This window comes from Aquarana catesbeiana, linkage group LG02 (genome assembly GCF_042186555.1).
Source record: "Aquarana catesbeiana isolate 2022-GZ linkage group LG02, ASM4218655v1, whole genome shotgun sequence".
NCBI classification, from domain to species: Eukaryota; Metazoa; Chordata; class Amphibia; order Anura; family Ranidae; genus Aquarana; species Aquarana catesbeiana.
Genome location: NC_133325.1, coordinates 96,917,948 through 96,932,916, shown reverse-complemented (window position 1 = coordinate 96,932,916; position 14,969 = coordinate 96,917,948). Strand labels below are relative to the sequence as shown.

Sequence of the window (14,969 nt, the reverse complement as noted above, 5' to 3'; positions counted from 1 at the left end):
ATTTTTTCCCCAGTCCTACCTCCGACTCCTTCAGCTCCCATCTACCTGGACTGGGTGGACGGCAAGGAAGGGAGGTATGTGCACACAGAAGCTCCGGGATACCCCTCTATGCCCGGGAGGCTCCTTGGCGGGAAAAACCCCGGCCATTGGGGCCCCCTGAGAAGGGACTGAGCCCTGACTGGACCCCCAGCCCTCCCTGGCTTTGGCGTCCAGCTCCCGGGGGGGACCGTCCACTATCAGCTTCAGGTCTGACAAAAAAAATAACAAAGTTTCGCTGCCGGGAAACACAATCAAGAACGGAGGTGCAGGGGGAAGGGAGGGGCCTTTTAACCTCGTGTGCTGATTGTGTTTCCCGTCAGGTGGCCCAGTCATCTCTCAGCTTGTGCCATCCTGGAAGATGACTAGAGAAAAAAATGTTTTACTATCCAAAGTTGAAACAAGGGCAGAAGATTTAATAGATGGAAAGTAGAAAAAAAAAAAAAAAAAAAAAATGACTGAAGGCCCGCTTAACACCCCACCAAAAAAAGTGAGTGCCCCACTCATCTCACATAGACGGACGTACAAAAGTAGGGGCAACTGCACATGAAAACGTTGATCATGCTACACGTTACATATTGCTGCACATGTTGGAGTGAGAACAATAATTTGGGGTTTTGAGCAGAGCCATGCATGACCGCGCTGTGTTCAAACTGACAGTGGATGCGGGGAGAAGAACCCCTGTCTGTTGTCACAAAGAAGGGAGCACTGGCAGCAGGGTAAATATGGGTGTAACATTCTCCTAAAAGGTGAATTTATCCTTGAGGGTGAATTTACACACCACACCGCGACAGCTCTCTATTTGTTGTTCTGTACAAACTTTATTTGAAGTGTACAAAATGTACAATTCATTAACAGAAACGTACAGCAGTGCAATGCTTTATGTTGTTGTGTGTTGCCGTGCGATTTGGCACAATTGCGATAAAATGCAGCATTATCATAGCATGCTGCAGCACAGCTATAGGCTGCATTGCAGTGTGAATGGGACACATAGGAAACAACTATTTCCTGTGTGTCCCTGCGGTGACAGACGTTTTACCATGCAGTAAAACAATCGGTCACCGCATACAGTGTAAATTCACCATTAAAGCGTCACCTATAGAAAATATAGGGTACTGAAGTTTGTCGCAATTTCACAAGCTCATGCAACTTTAAGGATTGACATGCTGAGTATCTATTTACTCATCTCATATTTTACATTTTAACAAAAATTGGGTAATACGTTGAGTTTATGTGCCCTAAAATTGCAGTCACCACTTCTAAGAATAGGTAAGCTACACAATACTACATTTTTGTTTTTGGGTTTAGGACCAGTTCACACCACATGCAGTCCAGTGCGTTTTTTTTCTGCATCAAAAACGCATGGAAAGTAGGTTATACGGTTTTCAATGGCATAGTTCAAACCAGTGCTTGCAGTACCAGAAAAAAAAAAAAAAAAAAAGGTAGAACATGCTGCATTTTTTTCTGCACTGGACTGCTGTTAAAGACATCAAAATCCCACTGGAACACACATTCTTATTTAAGGTTAAGAAAAAAGAAGGGGAATAAATGCACTGAACTGCATCAAAAACGCACCAAAAATGCACTGGAACGCATCAAAAACGCGCATGCAGAAAAGCATCTGGAATGCATCTGGACTGTGTTTCTATGGTGTGAACTGGCCTTCAAAGTGGTCATAAAGTGAGAAGGGCATTTTCTTTCTCTACAAAGGGGGAAATAACTAGGGCTGCAACTAACAATTATTTTCATAATCGATTAGTTGGCCGATTATTGTTTCGATTAATAACCTTAAAAAAAATTTAGTATAATTTAGTTAAAATGTAAAGTTTAAAAAAAAGGCAATTTTTTAAAAATATCTCTATGCAGTGGTAACTATAAATAACCAGCTATTTTGTTAGGGAACAAAATATCTAATCCACTCTGAGAATAACAGACAGACAGAGATATAATGTATATACTAGTAGAGAAGATATACTGTATATACTATTAGAGGCTATATACTGTATATACTATTAAAGGGTGAATCTGGTAAATATCAGACATCAATTTTTTTATTTAAAAAAAAAAAAAAAAACCACACACAACAAAAAACAATGTCTTCCTTCAAAATAAAATGTCATTTTAAGAACGTTCATTCGATTTTCTAATCGTTAGTGGGATCAAATCGACGTTCATTTTCAACCATAGTGACGGGAAAATTTGGAAATAGAAAATTTCTTGGTCAAAGAAATTTTCAGAAAGTGTATGTGGTTTTCGTTCAGAAATTACATTCTTTTTAAAAACAGAATGTTAAAAATAAGTGAAAATTTCAAACGACATTCTTTCATTCAGCGAATGTACAAAGATTTTTTGGCTGAATATTCTCATCTGAAAATTGATCTGTGTGGCCAGCATAAGGCTCGGGAACACACCTATGCAGTTTGCTTTTGATCTGTTTTTGCAGTGCTTTTTGCTGTGCGTTTTTATTTTTGCGCATGTGATTTTGCTGTGATTTGCGTTTTTGCATTTTTTTTTGCCCAATTTGTTGTTGGGCAGATTGAAAAACACAAATTGCTGCAAAAACGCATTACATGCTTTTCTGCAGCTTCTCCATTGAAGTATATTGAACCAGAAAAGCACGGTTTTGCGTGAACATGTCCCATAGGAAACGATGTACACGAACTGTAGTGCGTTTCTGCAAAAAGCACCAAAAAAACACATAGATGTGAACCAGGTCTAAGACGTTTAGTAACATAATTGGATTTAAAAAAAATAAAATTTGCCCTTTATAGTACAAAAGAAGCAGATAATCACTACTGTAAGGGGTTCATTTATTTTACTGTAGAACTGTGAAAGTAATATTTACAGTAGCGATTATTTGCTCTTTTTGTACTATAAAGGGCTCATTTTATTTTAACCCCATTATGTTACTGGCCAATTAATCAATTATGAAAATAGTAATTGATTAATTTCATAATAGATTAGTTGTTGATTAATAGATTAGTTGTTTCAGCCCTAGAAATAACCTCCTGCATGCAATAGGCCATGCCCCCCCCCCCCCCATACTTACCTGAGCCTGATCTCGATCCAGCGTTGTACACGAGAGCAGAGGCATTCCTTGCCCTTTCCCTCCTTATAGGCTCAAAGACCATTGGCTCCTGCTGCTGTCAATCACAGCCAATGAGGAAAGAGCGGGGGGGGGGGGGAGGGGGGGTTTGAGCCGGTCTATGCTGCGTGCGTCAATGAACACACAGAGCCTGGCTCGGGAGTGGCCCAGCACGAGTGCCCCATAGCGAGTGGCTTACTATGGGGCACTTACTTACTGGGGGGGGGACCTGAGAAGAGGAGGATCAGAGCTGTTTGTGCAAAACCATTACACGGAGCAGGTAAGTATGGCATGGCTGTTATTTAAAAATAAAGGTTTAGAATCACTTTATTACTGCTTTAAAGCAAAGCAGGGCCACAATCATCATCCATCTCTTATATGAAAACTCTTTGGTGACAGTACTTTATCCTGTTATCCATAACTTACTCATCTGGCCGATTTGCTCCTGATGCCATCTGAAACATCTTACTGGCACTTTCTAATCCTTCCGGCCTCGCTCTCAAATTCTTATCCTTCTTTCCCTTCTTCTTTGCCATAAGCATGTTCTTAACACTCACTTCCACCTTCATGCCACTTATGATATCCTTCAAATTGTCTGCTTGTGGTGGCTGGGAGGAATCGTCCTTGTGCGGCACATCCGTCTTTTCTTGTGCAGGTGGGCTGGAGCTGACATGATTCTCAGGTGGCTTCTTTTCAGAGCAGTGTGCACTTCCGAGAGAAAAGCACTTCAGAATATGATTTGTATACCTAGCAGAACAAGAGAGGTTTTATTAGCCTAAGCCTAAGCATCCCAAGCATGTCTCCAAACACATAACAAAATATTATCATTTTATTGGACTGAAAGGTCCAGAAGGACTGGGAATATTTCAACATACAAAAAAGGTCCGTGGCAATCCTGTTCTTTATTTGTATGTGCCAGACGATTGGTCCATTGCCCTTCCCTAACACTTATTTTAACCTCTTCAAGCCGGCCTCACATATATGCGACCGATCGGTGTGTGTACCTTCATGCCGCAAGGCCACACATATGCGGCCCTGTGTCAATGACTTACTGTGCTGAGAGCACGCTCCCAGCACAGTAGCCGGCGGTTACCAGAAAGCTCCCGATGCATACTAGCAATCATGTGACCACTGTGACAGCCAATCACAGCGATCACATGATCCAAATGCATGCCTCCACTTTACAGTTTTTAGAACCCTTAAAGGGCTGGGAGGCAGTCAGCGGAAAGGGGTTAATGATAACGACACCCATATCTATCTTTCCTCAGCTTATCTCATCAGTCTACCAATTTACCAACAAGCCTATCAGTTGGATGTCACACCACTTCCGTAAACTCAATATATCTAAAACCGAGCTGCTAATATTTCCTCCTTCCCTGACTTCTCTGTAGAGATTGATGGCACAACTATCAGTCCGTCCCTGTCATAACAAGGTGCTAAATGTAACCCTCGACTGACTCTGAACTCTCCTTTCGGCCCCACATCCAATCACTGCCCATAGCTTGCCTCCTCAACCTCTGCAACATCTCCACAATATGCACTTTCCTAACCAATGACACCACAAAGCTTCTAACCCACTCCCTGGTCATATCTCGCCTTGATTACTGCAACTCCCTCCTCATTGGCCTACCTTTGCATAGAACAGTGTTTCTCAACTCCAGTCCTTAAGGCGGCCCAACAGCTCATGTTTTCAGGATTTCCCTGAGATGAAACAGCTGTGGTAATTACTAAGGCTGGTCAAATCATCTGTGCAAAATAATGAAAAGCCTGAAAACATGACCTGTTGGGGCGCCTTGAGGACTGGAGCTGAGCAACACTGACATAGGCTCCTCTTCAGTCCATAACGAATGCTGTTGCCAGGCTCATCCACCTTACCAACCATTTAGTGTCCTCTAACCCTCTCTGCCAATCCCTCAACTGGCTTCTGCTCACCCAATAAATAAAATTCAAAATACAAATAATAACTTAAAAGATATCCACAACTCGGCCCCCAGCTACATTACAAACCTGGTGTCAAAACGCCAACCAAACCATTCCCATCGCTCCTCCTGCTCTCTAGTTCCCATATCACCTCCAGGACTCCACTATCATTCTCTGGAACTCCTTCCCCAATGCGCTTATCTCCTACTCTGTCCACCTTCAGGCACCCCTTGAAAACTCTTCTCTTTAACCACTTAGCGGCTGCAAGCCTGCCCGCCTTCAGGACTCCACTCCCATCCTCTGGAACTCCTTATCCCAATCTGCCGATCTCCTGCTCTGTCCACCTTTAGGCAACCTTTGAAAACCCTTCTCTTTAACCAAGCATTATACTGCGGACGAACAGACACTGTAAACAAAGTGATGTACCCGTACGTCACTGCCTACTCCTGGGTTTAGGGCGCACTCTGTGATTGTACACAGGAGGAGCCTGTCAGCATGTCCTGGCCAATGATTCATGACTGGAACATGCTGATAAGCGATGTATATTCACAGCCCAGAGATCTGTGTTGACATTCAACACCAAGCTTTGTACACAGGGAACAATCTCTATGTCGCTCATCCCTGCAAGGGATGAGAAACTTAGAGATTAGTTAGTAAAAGCATCACACTGTATGTACATTACATTTAGTTAGTCAGTACCCCCCCAGCATCAGTTAGTGTCAGATGGCCCACTGCACTATCGCAGTCCCACTATAAGTCATTGATCGCCGCACCGTCAATAGTATTAAAAAAATTTTTTTAAAATAAAAATGTAATTAAAATTACACTTATTGGGATTTTTTGTTTAATTTTTTTTTAGACTGAGAACGCAGCGGCACACAGCAGGGGTCTGGTGCATCTCCATTCACCGTTTCAGGTCCGATTTCATGGCTGAATTTGGACCTGAAACAGACCAAAAAACGCACAGGACTCCTGTGCAATTCGCACTGGAGCCGCTGTGGAGATGTGTGAAGCGGCTCCATAGAGAGCCGGTCATAATCTCCTGCTATGCAAATTGGAGCCTAAATCAAAAGATATGTAGCAGAATACATAATTCTGACACTTCTCTTATACATGTATAAATCTGTGTTTTTGTTAGAAAATTACTTAAAACCACCAAAAAAAAAAAAAAATATATATATATATATATATATATATATATTTTAGCAGGGATCCTAGAGAATAAAATGGCGATTATTTCACTTTTTTATGTCACACTGTATTTGTGCAGCAGGTTTTCAAACGCAACTCTTATGGAAGAAAAAAAAAAAATATTATATATCTCCTTTTTTTTTTTTTTTTTAAATATGAAAGATGATCTTATGCCATGTAAATAGATGCTCAACACGTCATGCTTTAAAATTGTGCAGGCTCATGCAATGGTGGCAAACTACAGTACTTAAAAGTCTCCATAGGTGACGTTTTAAAAATTTCTACAGGTTACCAGTTTAAAATTACAGAGGAGGTCTAGTGCTAGAATTATTGCTCTCACTTTAATGTTCACCATGATACCTTTTACATATGTTGGCGTGAGCTACATAAGCGTTTACTAAACGGGGGGAGGGGGGAGGGGGGCACTTTTAATTTTTTTTTTTTTTTTTTTTTTTTAAGTACTCACCAATACCGATACCCATCACCTAGGAAGAGTAGGTAGAGGGGTGGTTAGGGAGTTGGGTGAAGGCAGGGTGGGAGGGGAGGATGGGAGGGTCATTTGGAGACATGGGGGCAGAGGTGACAGCTGGTGGAGGGCAGGGGAACGCAACAAAGGGCGGGCAGGACACAGGGAGGACACAGTACGGGGGGGGGGTTTAGGAGGGCACAGTACCGGGGGGTAGTTTAGGAGGGCACAGTACCGGGGGGGGGTAGTTTAGGAGGGCACAGTACCGGGGGGGGGGGTAGTTTAGGAGGGCACAGTACCGGAGGGGTAGTTTAGGAGGGCACAGTACCGGAGGGGTAGTTTAGGAGGGCACAGTACCGGGGGGGGGGGGTAGTTTAGGAGGGCACAGTACCGGGGGGGGGGTAGTTTAGGAGGGCACAGTACCGGGGGGGTAGTTTAGGAGGGCACAGTACCGGGGGGGTAGTTTAGGAGGGCACAGTACCGGGGGGGTAGTTTAGGAGGGCACAGTACCGGGGGGGTCGTTTAGGGGGGCACAGTACCGGGGGGGGGGTCGTTTAGAAGGGCACAGTACCGGGGGGGGGTCCGTTTAGGGGGCACAGTACCGGGGGGGTAGTTTAGGAGGGCACAGTACCGGAGGGGGGGTTTAGGAGGGGCACAGTACGGGGGGGGTTAAAAGGGCACAGTACGGGGGGGGTTAAAAGGGCACAGTACGGGGGGGTTAAAAGGGCACAGTACGGGGGGGTTAAAAGGGCACAGTACGGGGGGGCTAAAAGGGCACAGTACGGGGGGGGCTAAAGGGCACAGTACGGGGGGGCTAAAAGGGCACAGTACGGGGGGGGCTAAAAGGGCACAGTACGGGGGGGGCTAAAAGGGCACAGTACGGGGGGGGGCTAAAAGGGCACAGTACGGGGGGGGCTAAAAGGGCACAGTACGGGGGGGGCTAAAAGGGCACAGTACGGGGGGGCTAAAAGGGCACAGTACGGGGGGGGCTAAAAGGGCACAGTACGGGGGGGGCTAAAAGGGCACAGTACGGGGGGGGCTAAAAGGGCACAGTACGGGGGGGGTTAAAAGGGCACAGTACGGGGGGGGTTAAAAGGGCACAGTACGGGGGGGTTAAAAGGGCACAGTACGGGGGGGGTTAAAAGGGCACAGTACGGGGGGGTTAAAGGGCACAGTACGGGGGGGTTAAAAGGGCACAGTACGGGGGGGGTTAAAAGGGCACAGTACGGGGGGGTTAAAAGGGGCACAGTACGGGGGGGTTAAAAGGGCACAGTACGGGGGGGTTAAAAGGGCACAGTACGGGGGGTCACTGCTGGCAGTGCACTATGTCTCCCATCCCTGCATTGAACAACTGAGTCAAGCCATCAGACAGTTGCAAATCAGTGGTCTTGCTATCAGACAAGTTTTTTCGGTTGAATATTCAACACAGAAAAACTAAATATAACCCAATGTAATATATAAAATAATGATTACACAGTGTTGTGACACATACATCACCCTCTCTAACATTTACAATACGGTATGATTTTACTGTGCAAATTTAAAGATACAGAGCCCCAAATAGGGCTGGGAGATTTTCCAAAAAAATAAAAAATTCTGAGATTTTCTTTAAAAAAAAAAAACCTCGATTCACGATTCGAATTGTTTATTTTTTTGGACACCACGCCGGTCCTGAGGAACTGCAGGCAGGAGTTTTTAGGCGAGGCCGCGGCTTTGGCCTAGTAAGCGGCGTCTGGCCTCGCGGACTAGGCTGAAGCCGCGGCCTCGCCTAAAATCTCCTGCCCGCAGCTCCTCAGAACCGGCCCAGTGAAAAAAAAAAAAAAAAATCTAAAAAAATCGATTTGCTTAAATTTTGAAACGATTTGACCCCTCAACTCGATTCAAGATTTAAATTGATTTTTTTTTCCCAGCCCTAGCCCCAAATATGAACCCATTGGTTCCAAACTGACTTTTTTTTTGTAATACTTCAAAGTGGGTCAGAAACAAAATCTTCCATTGGACCAATACATTTACAATGCAGATGTGTCATACACCCCCCCCCCCCTTCTATGATATCTTATAATATGGTATGATTTTACTGTGGAATTTTAAAGATACAGGGCCCCAAATATCAACCCATTGGTTACACAGTGACATTTTTCCAATACTTCTAAATGAGTCAAAAACAAAATCTCTCATTGGACCAAAATGTTTACAATGCAGATGTGTCATAGACACTCCCCTCTATGATATCTTATCTAATATGGTATGATTTTACTGTGGAAATTTAAAGATACAGAGCCCCAAATTCCAACCCATTGGTTATAAAAGCGACACATTTTTCAAAAGCTATAATAAAAAATAAAATCTCTCATTGGAGCTACATAAGTCTGAAGATTTTATGCCCCCCCCCTAAACAGGGAGTGGATTGTTCAGGGATGATGTGGCTGAACTTATTCTGTCTGTTGAATTTCTGTATAATTGGCTGAGTTACTGCTACGAAAATGTTACCCTTTGTTTTTCTTGCCTTTTTTTAAATAATTTTTTTACATTTTTCAATACCTGTGTTAATTTTGACCGCAAATTTTGATCTAGTTTTAGTTTTGACTAAAATCTGAATTGTTTTAGTTTTAGTCTAGTTTTAGTAGACTAAATAACATAAGATTTTAGTTGACTAAATCTATAGTAGATTTAATCAACTAAAATGTAATGACCCGAGATTACATACCTGTAGGGTTGCCACCAATCCGGGTTTTCCCCCGACAGCCGGGTTTGGGGTCGGGTGCCCTGAAACCCGGACACCTGACTCAGCTGGGACCAGATGGCAACCTTTAATGAAATGCTGCACTGATGTGAATTCAGCGTGTCAGGTCATTTCGTAACTGCAGGGCTGCCGGTAACAGGTGTGTGCACTGTGCCAGCGCACAAGGCACACACTCCGTGACCCCCTCCGGACTGGCTCTGGCCCAAAGGGGGTCACGGACTGTGTGCCCTGTGCACCAGCACCCATCGCGGGCTGCCCTGCGGTTCCGCAATGACTTGCCGCACTGAGTTCATTAAAGGCTGCTGCCCGGTCTCTGCTAAGTCGGGTGTCCGGGTTTCAGGCAGCCTGAAATCTGGGCACCCGACTCCAAACTGTCCGGGTGAAACTAAAAGGTATGTAATCTCGGTCATTACATTTTGGTTGATTAAATCTACTATAGAACCTATCCGAGCACACAGCCTGGCAGGTCAGGAAAAGGGGAAACGATCGAGTGCCCAAACCCCGTCCTGGACCATACTAGGCCACATGCCCTCAACATTTGGGGGTGGGTGGTGCTTTTGGGTAGAGGGGGGCCTGCGCCCCGCTCCCACCCTGAAGCACCCTGTTCCCATGTTGATTGGGAGGAGGGCCTCTTCCCGACAACCCTGGCCATTGGTTGTCGGGGTCTGTGAGCAGGGGACCTCTTCCTTCCGATTTCTTCTCCCTCAGGTGATGTCTTCATCCTCCGGTTCTTCTCCCTCCGCTGATGTTTTCTTCCGCTGCCGTTTCTCCTCTCTCCTTTGTCTTCTCCCTCTGCTGGTTCTCTGCTATCTTCTCCCTCTGTTCTTCCTCCGATGTTCTCTCAACGCTCTCTCCCGCTGTGATGCTAGGGCTGCCGTGTGCCATTGTTTATATAGCCATGGGGCGGGGCCACCCGGTGATGTCATCTGGAGGCCACACCCCCTTGTGACATCACCGCCCAGGCATTATGGGGCAGTGTCACAATGTACCCCAAACTCATTCACATAGGGTGGGGGCTGGGATCTGGAGGCCCCCCTTGTTAAAGGGGCTTCCAGATTTCGATAAGCCCCCCAACCGTAGAACCCGAGAACCACCGGCCAGGGTTGTCGGGAAGAGGCCCTTGTCCCCATCAACATGGGAACAAGGTGCTTTGGGGTGGAGGGGCACAGGCACTCACCCCCCCCATGTTGAGGGCACGTGGCCTGGTATGGTCTGGGGGGGGGCGCTCCTCGTTCCCCATTTAGAAGTATTGCACAAATAAATGTCACTGTGTAACCAAAGGGTTGGAATGTGGGGCTCTGTATCTTTAAATTTCTACAGTAAAATCATATCATATTGTAAGATATCATAGAGGGGGGTGTGTATGACACATCTGCATTGTAAACGTATTGGTCCAATGGGAGATTTTGTTTCTGATCCACTTTGAAGTATTACAAAAAAAAGTCAGTTTGTAAGCAATGGGTTCATATATGGGACTCTGTATCTTTAAAATTTCCACAGTAAAATCATACCGTATTGTAGGTAAGGATGAGCTCTGGTGTGTTCGCATGCTGCACGTGCAGAGCCCGCCAGGAAGTCGGTACTGCATAGCGCTAATCACAAGTGGTGAGACATTTCCCGATGTGTGGCTGCAGAGATCGGGAAATGTCTCACTGCCTATGATTAGCGCAGCGCATTGCCGACTTCCTGGGGGGCTCTGCACGTGGAGCATGCGAACACACCGGAGCTCATCCTTAATTGTAAGATATCATAGAGGGGGGTGTCTATGACACATCTGCATTGTAAACGTTTTTGGTCCAATGGGAGATTTTGTTTTTGACCCATTTAGAAGTTTTGAAAAAAATTGTCACTGTGTAACCAATGGGTTGGAATTTGGGGCTCTGTATCATTAAATTTGCACAGTAAAATCATACCGTATTGTAAATGTTAGAGAGGGTGATGTATGTGTGACAACGCTGTGTAATCATTATTTTATATATTACATTACGTTAGATTTATTTTTTCTGTATTGAAAATTCTACCAAAAAAAACTTGTCTGATAGCAAGACCACTGATTTGCAACTGTCTGATGGCTTGACTCCAGTCATTGTACATTCCCTGAACACAGACAGCTCCTGCTCCCCACACAGCACACTGGAGCTGAAATCCAATTCCCTTACAGCTACAATGTGCACCACGTATAACTAGCTACTGATTGCAGTTCAGACCGGTGAAATTCCATGGTAGGAACGGAGTAGCAGTAGCTATAGACTGTGTCAGTGAGTGCAAGTTACCCCCAACATTGGTGTCAGTACTATTACCCCCAACATTGCTGTCAGTACTAGGGATGCACCGAATGGGTTTATTGGTGCTGAACCCGATACCGAAAATAAATCTTCCTTGATCCCAATAACCGAAACTGATACCGAAAGGGACTGTTTTTAAAAATATTTTTATACAGGAGATGGCCAGAGACTGCGGACACGGGACAGGAGACGGCCAGAGACTGGGGACACCGTACAGGAGACGGTCAGAGACTGGTGACACCGTACAGGAGACGGTCAGAGACTGGTGACACCGTACAGGAGACGGTCAGAGACTGGGGACACCGTACAGGAGACGGTCAGAGACTGGGGACACCGTACAGGAGACGGTCAGAGACTGGGGACACCGTACAGGAGACGGTCAGAGACTGGGGACACCGTACAGGAGACGGTCAGAGACTGGGGACACCGTACAGGAGACGGTCAGAGACTGGGGACACCGTACAGGAGACGGTCAGAGACTGGGGACACCGTACAGGAGACGGTCAGAGACTGGGGACACCGTACAGGAGACGGTCAGAGACTGGGGACACCGTACAGGAGACGGTCAGAGACTGGGGACACCGTACAGGAGACGGTCAGAGACTGGGGACACCGTACAGGAGACGGTCAGAGACTGGGGACACCGTACAGGAGACGGTCAGAGACTGGGGACACCGTACAGGAGACGGTCAGAGACTGGGGACACCGTACAGGAGACGGTCAGAGACTGGGGACACCGTACAGGAGACGGTCAGAGACTGGGGACACCGTACAGGAGACGGTCAGAGACTGGGGACACCGTACAGGAGACGGTCAGAGACTGGGGACACCGTACAGGAGACGGTCAGAGACTGGGGACACCGTACAGGAGACGGTCAGAGACTGGGGACACCGTACAGGAGACGGTCAGAGACTGGGGACACCGTACAGGAGACGGTCAGAGACTGGGGACACCGTACAGGAGACGGTCAGAGACTGGGGACACCGTACAGGAGACGGTCAGAGACTGGGGACACCGTACAGGAGACGGTCAGAGACTGGGGACACCGTACAGGAGACGGTCAGAGACTGGGGACACCGTACAGGAGACGGTCAGAGACTGGGGACACCGTACAGGAGACGGTCAGAGACTGGGGACACCGTACAGGAGACGGTCAGAGACTGGGGACACCGTACAGGAGACGGTCAGAGACTGGGGACACCGTACAGGAGACGGTCAGAGACTGGGGACACCGTACAGGAGACGGTCAGAGACTGGGGACACCGTACAGGAGACGGTCAGAGACTGGGGACACCGTACAGGAGACGGTCAGAGACTGGGGACACCGTACAGGAGACGGTCAGAGACTGGGGACACCGTACAGGAGACGGTCAGAGACTGGGGACACCGTACAGGAGACGGTCAGAGACTGGGGACACCGTACAGGAGACGGTCAGAGACTGGGGACACCGTACAGGAGACGGTCAGAGACTGGGGACACCGTACAGGAGACGGTCAGAGACTGGGGACACCGTACAGGAGACGGTCAGAGACTGGGGACACCGTACAGGAGACGGTCAGAGACTGGGGACACCGTACAGGAGACGGTCAGAGACTGGGGACACCGTACAGGAGACGGTCAGAGACTGGGGACACCGTACAGGAGACGGTCAGAGACTGGGGACACCGTACAGGAGACGGTCAGAGACTGGGGACACCGTACAGGAGACGGTCAGAGACTGGGGACACCGTACAGGAGACGGTCAGAGACTGGGGACACCGTACAGGAGACGGTCAGAGACTGGGGACACCGTACAGGAGACGGTCAGAGACTGGGGACACCGTACAGGAGACGGTCAGAGACTGGGGACACCGTACAGGAGACGGTCAGAGACTGGGGACACCGTACAGGAGACGGTCAGAGACTGGGGACACCGTACAGGAGACGGTCAGAGACTGGGGACACCGTACAGGAGACGGTCAGAGACTGGGGACACCGTACAGGAGACGGTCAGAGACTGGGGACACCGTACAGGAGACGGTCAGAGACTGGGGACACCGTACAGGAGACGGTCAGAGACTGGGGACACCGTACAGGAGACGGTCAGAGACTGGGGACACCGTACAGGAGACGGTCAGAGACTGGGGACACCGTACAGGAGACGGTCAGAGACTGGGGACACCGTACAGGAGACGGTCAGAGACTGGGGACACCGTACAGGAGACGGTCAGAGACTGGGGACACCGTACAGGAGACGGTCAGAGACTGGGGACACCGTACAGGAGACGGTCAGAGACTGGGGACACCGTACAGGAGACGGTCAGAGACTGGGGACACCGTACAGGAGACGGTCAGAGACTGGGGACACCGTACAGGAGACGGTCAGAGACTGGGGACACCGTACAGGAGACGGTCAGAGACTGGGGACACCGTACAGGAGACGGTCAGAGACTGGGGACACCGTACAGGAGACGGTCAGAGACTGGGGACACCGTACAGGAGACGGTCAGAGACTGGGGACACCGTACAGGAGACGGTCAGAGACTGGGGACACCGTACAGGAGACGGTCAGAGACTGGGGACACCGTACAGGAGACGGTCAGAGACTGGGGACACCGTACAGGAGACGGTCAGAGACTGGGGACACCGCACAGGAGACGGTCAGAGACTGGGGACACCGCACAGGAGACGGTCAGAGACTGGGGACACCGCACAGGAGACGGTCAGAGACTGGGGACACCGCACAGGAGACGGTCAGAGACTGGGGACACCGCACAGGAGACGGTCAGAGACTGGGGACACCGCACAGGAGACGGTCAGAGACTGGGGACACCGCACAGGAGACGGTCAGAGACTGGGGACACCGCACAGGAGACGGTCAGAGACTGGGGACACCGTACAGGAGACGGTCAGAGACTGGGGACACCGTACAGGAGACGGTCAGAGACTGGGGACACCGTACAGGAGACGGTCAGAGACTGGGGACACCGTACAGGAGACGGTCAGAGACTGGGGACACCGTACAGGAGACGGTCAGAGACTGGGGACACCGTACAGGAGACGGTCAGAGACTGGGGACACCGTACAGGAGACGGTCAGAGACTGGGGACACCGTACAGGAGACGGTCAGAGACTGGGGACACCGCACAGGAGACGGTCAGAGACTGGGGACACCGCACAGGAGACGGTCAGAGACTGGGGACACCGCACAGGAGACGGTCAGAGACTGGGGACACCGCACAGGAGACGGTCAGAGACTGGG

General features: G+C 48.4%; 1 protein-coding gene across 1 annotated transcript in view; it reads right to left on the bottom strand.

Moving 5' to 3' along the window:
- Window positions 1-14,969, bottom strand: part of MRPS31 (mitochondrial ribosomal protein S31) — a 130,306-nt gene that overhangs the window by 110,851 nt on the left and 4,486 nt on the right. Inside the window, exon 2 of the mRNA XM_073613264.1 lies at window positions 3,548-3,868. Coding sequence (XP_073469365.1) covers window positions 3,548-3,868 — 321 coding nt within the window. The remainder of the gene's footprint in view (window positions 1-3,547; window positions 3,869-14,969) is intronic.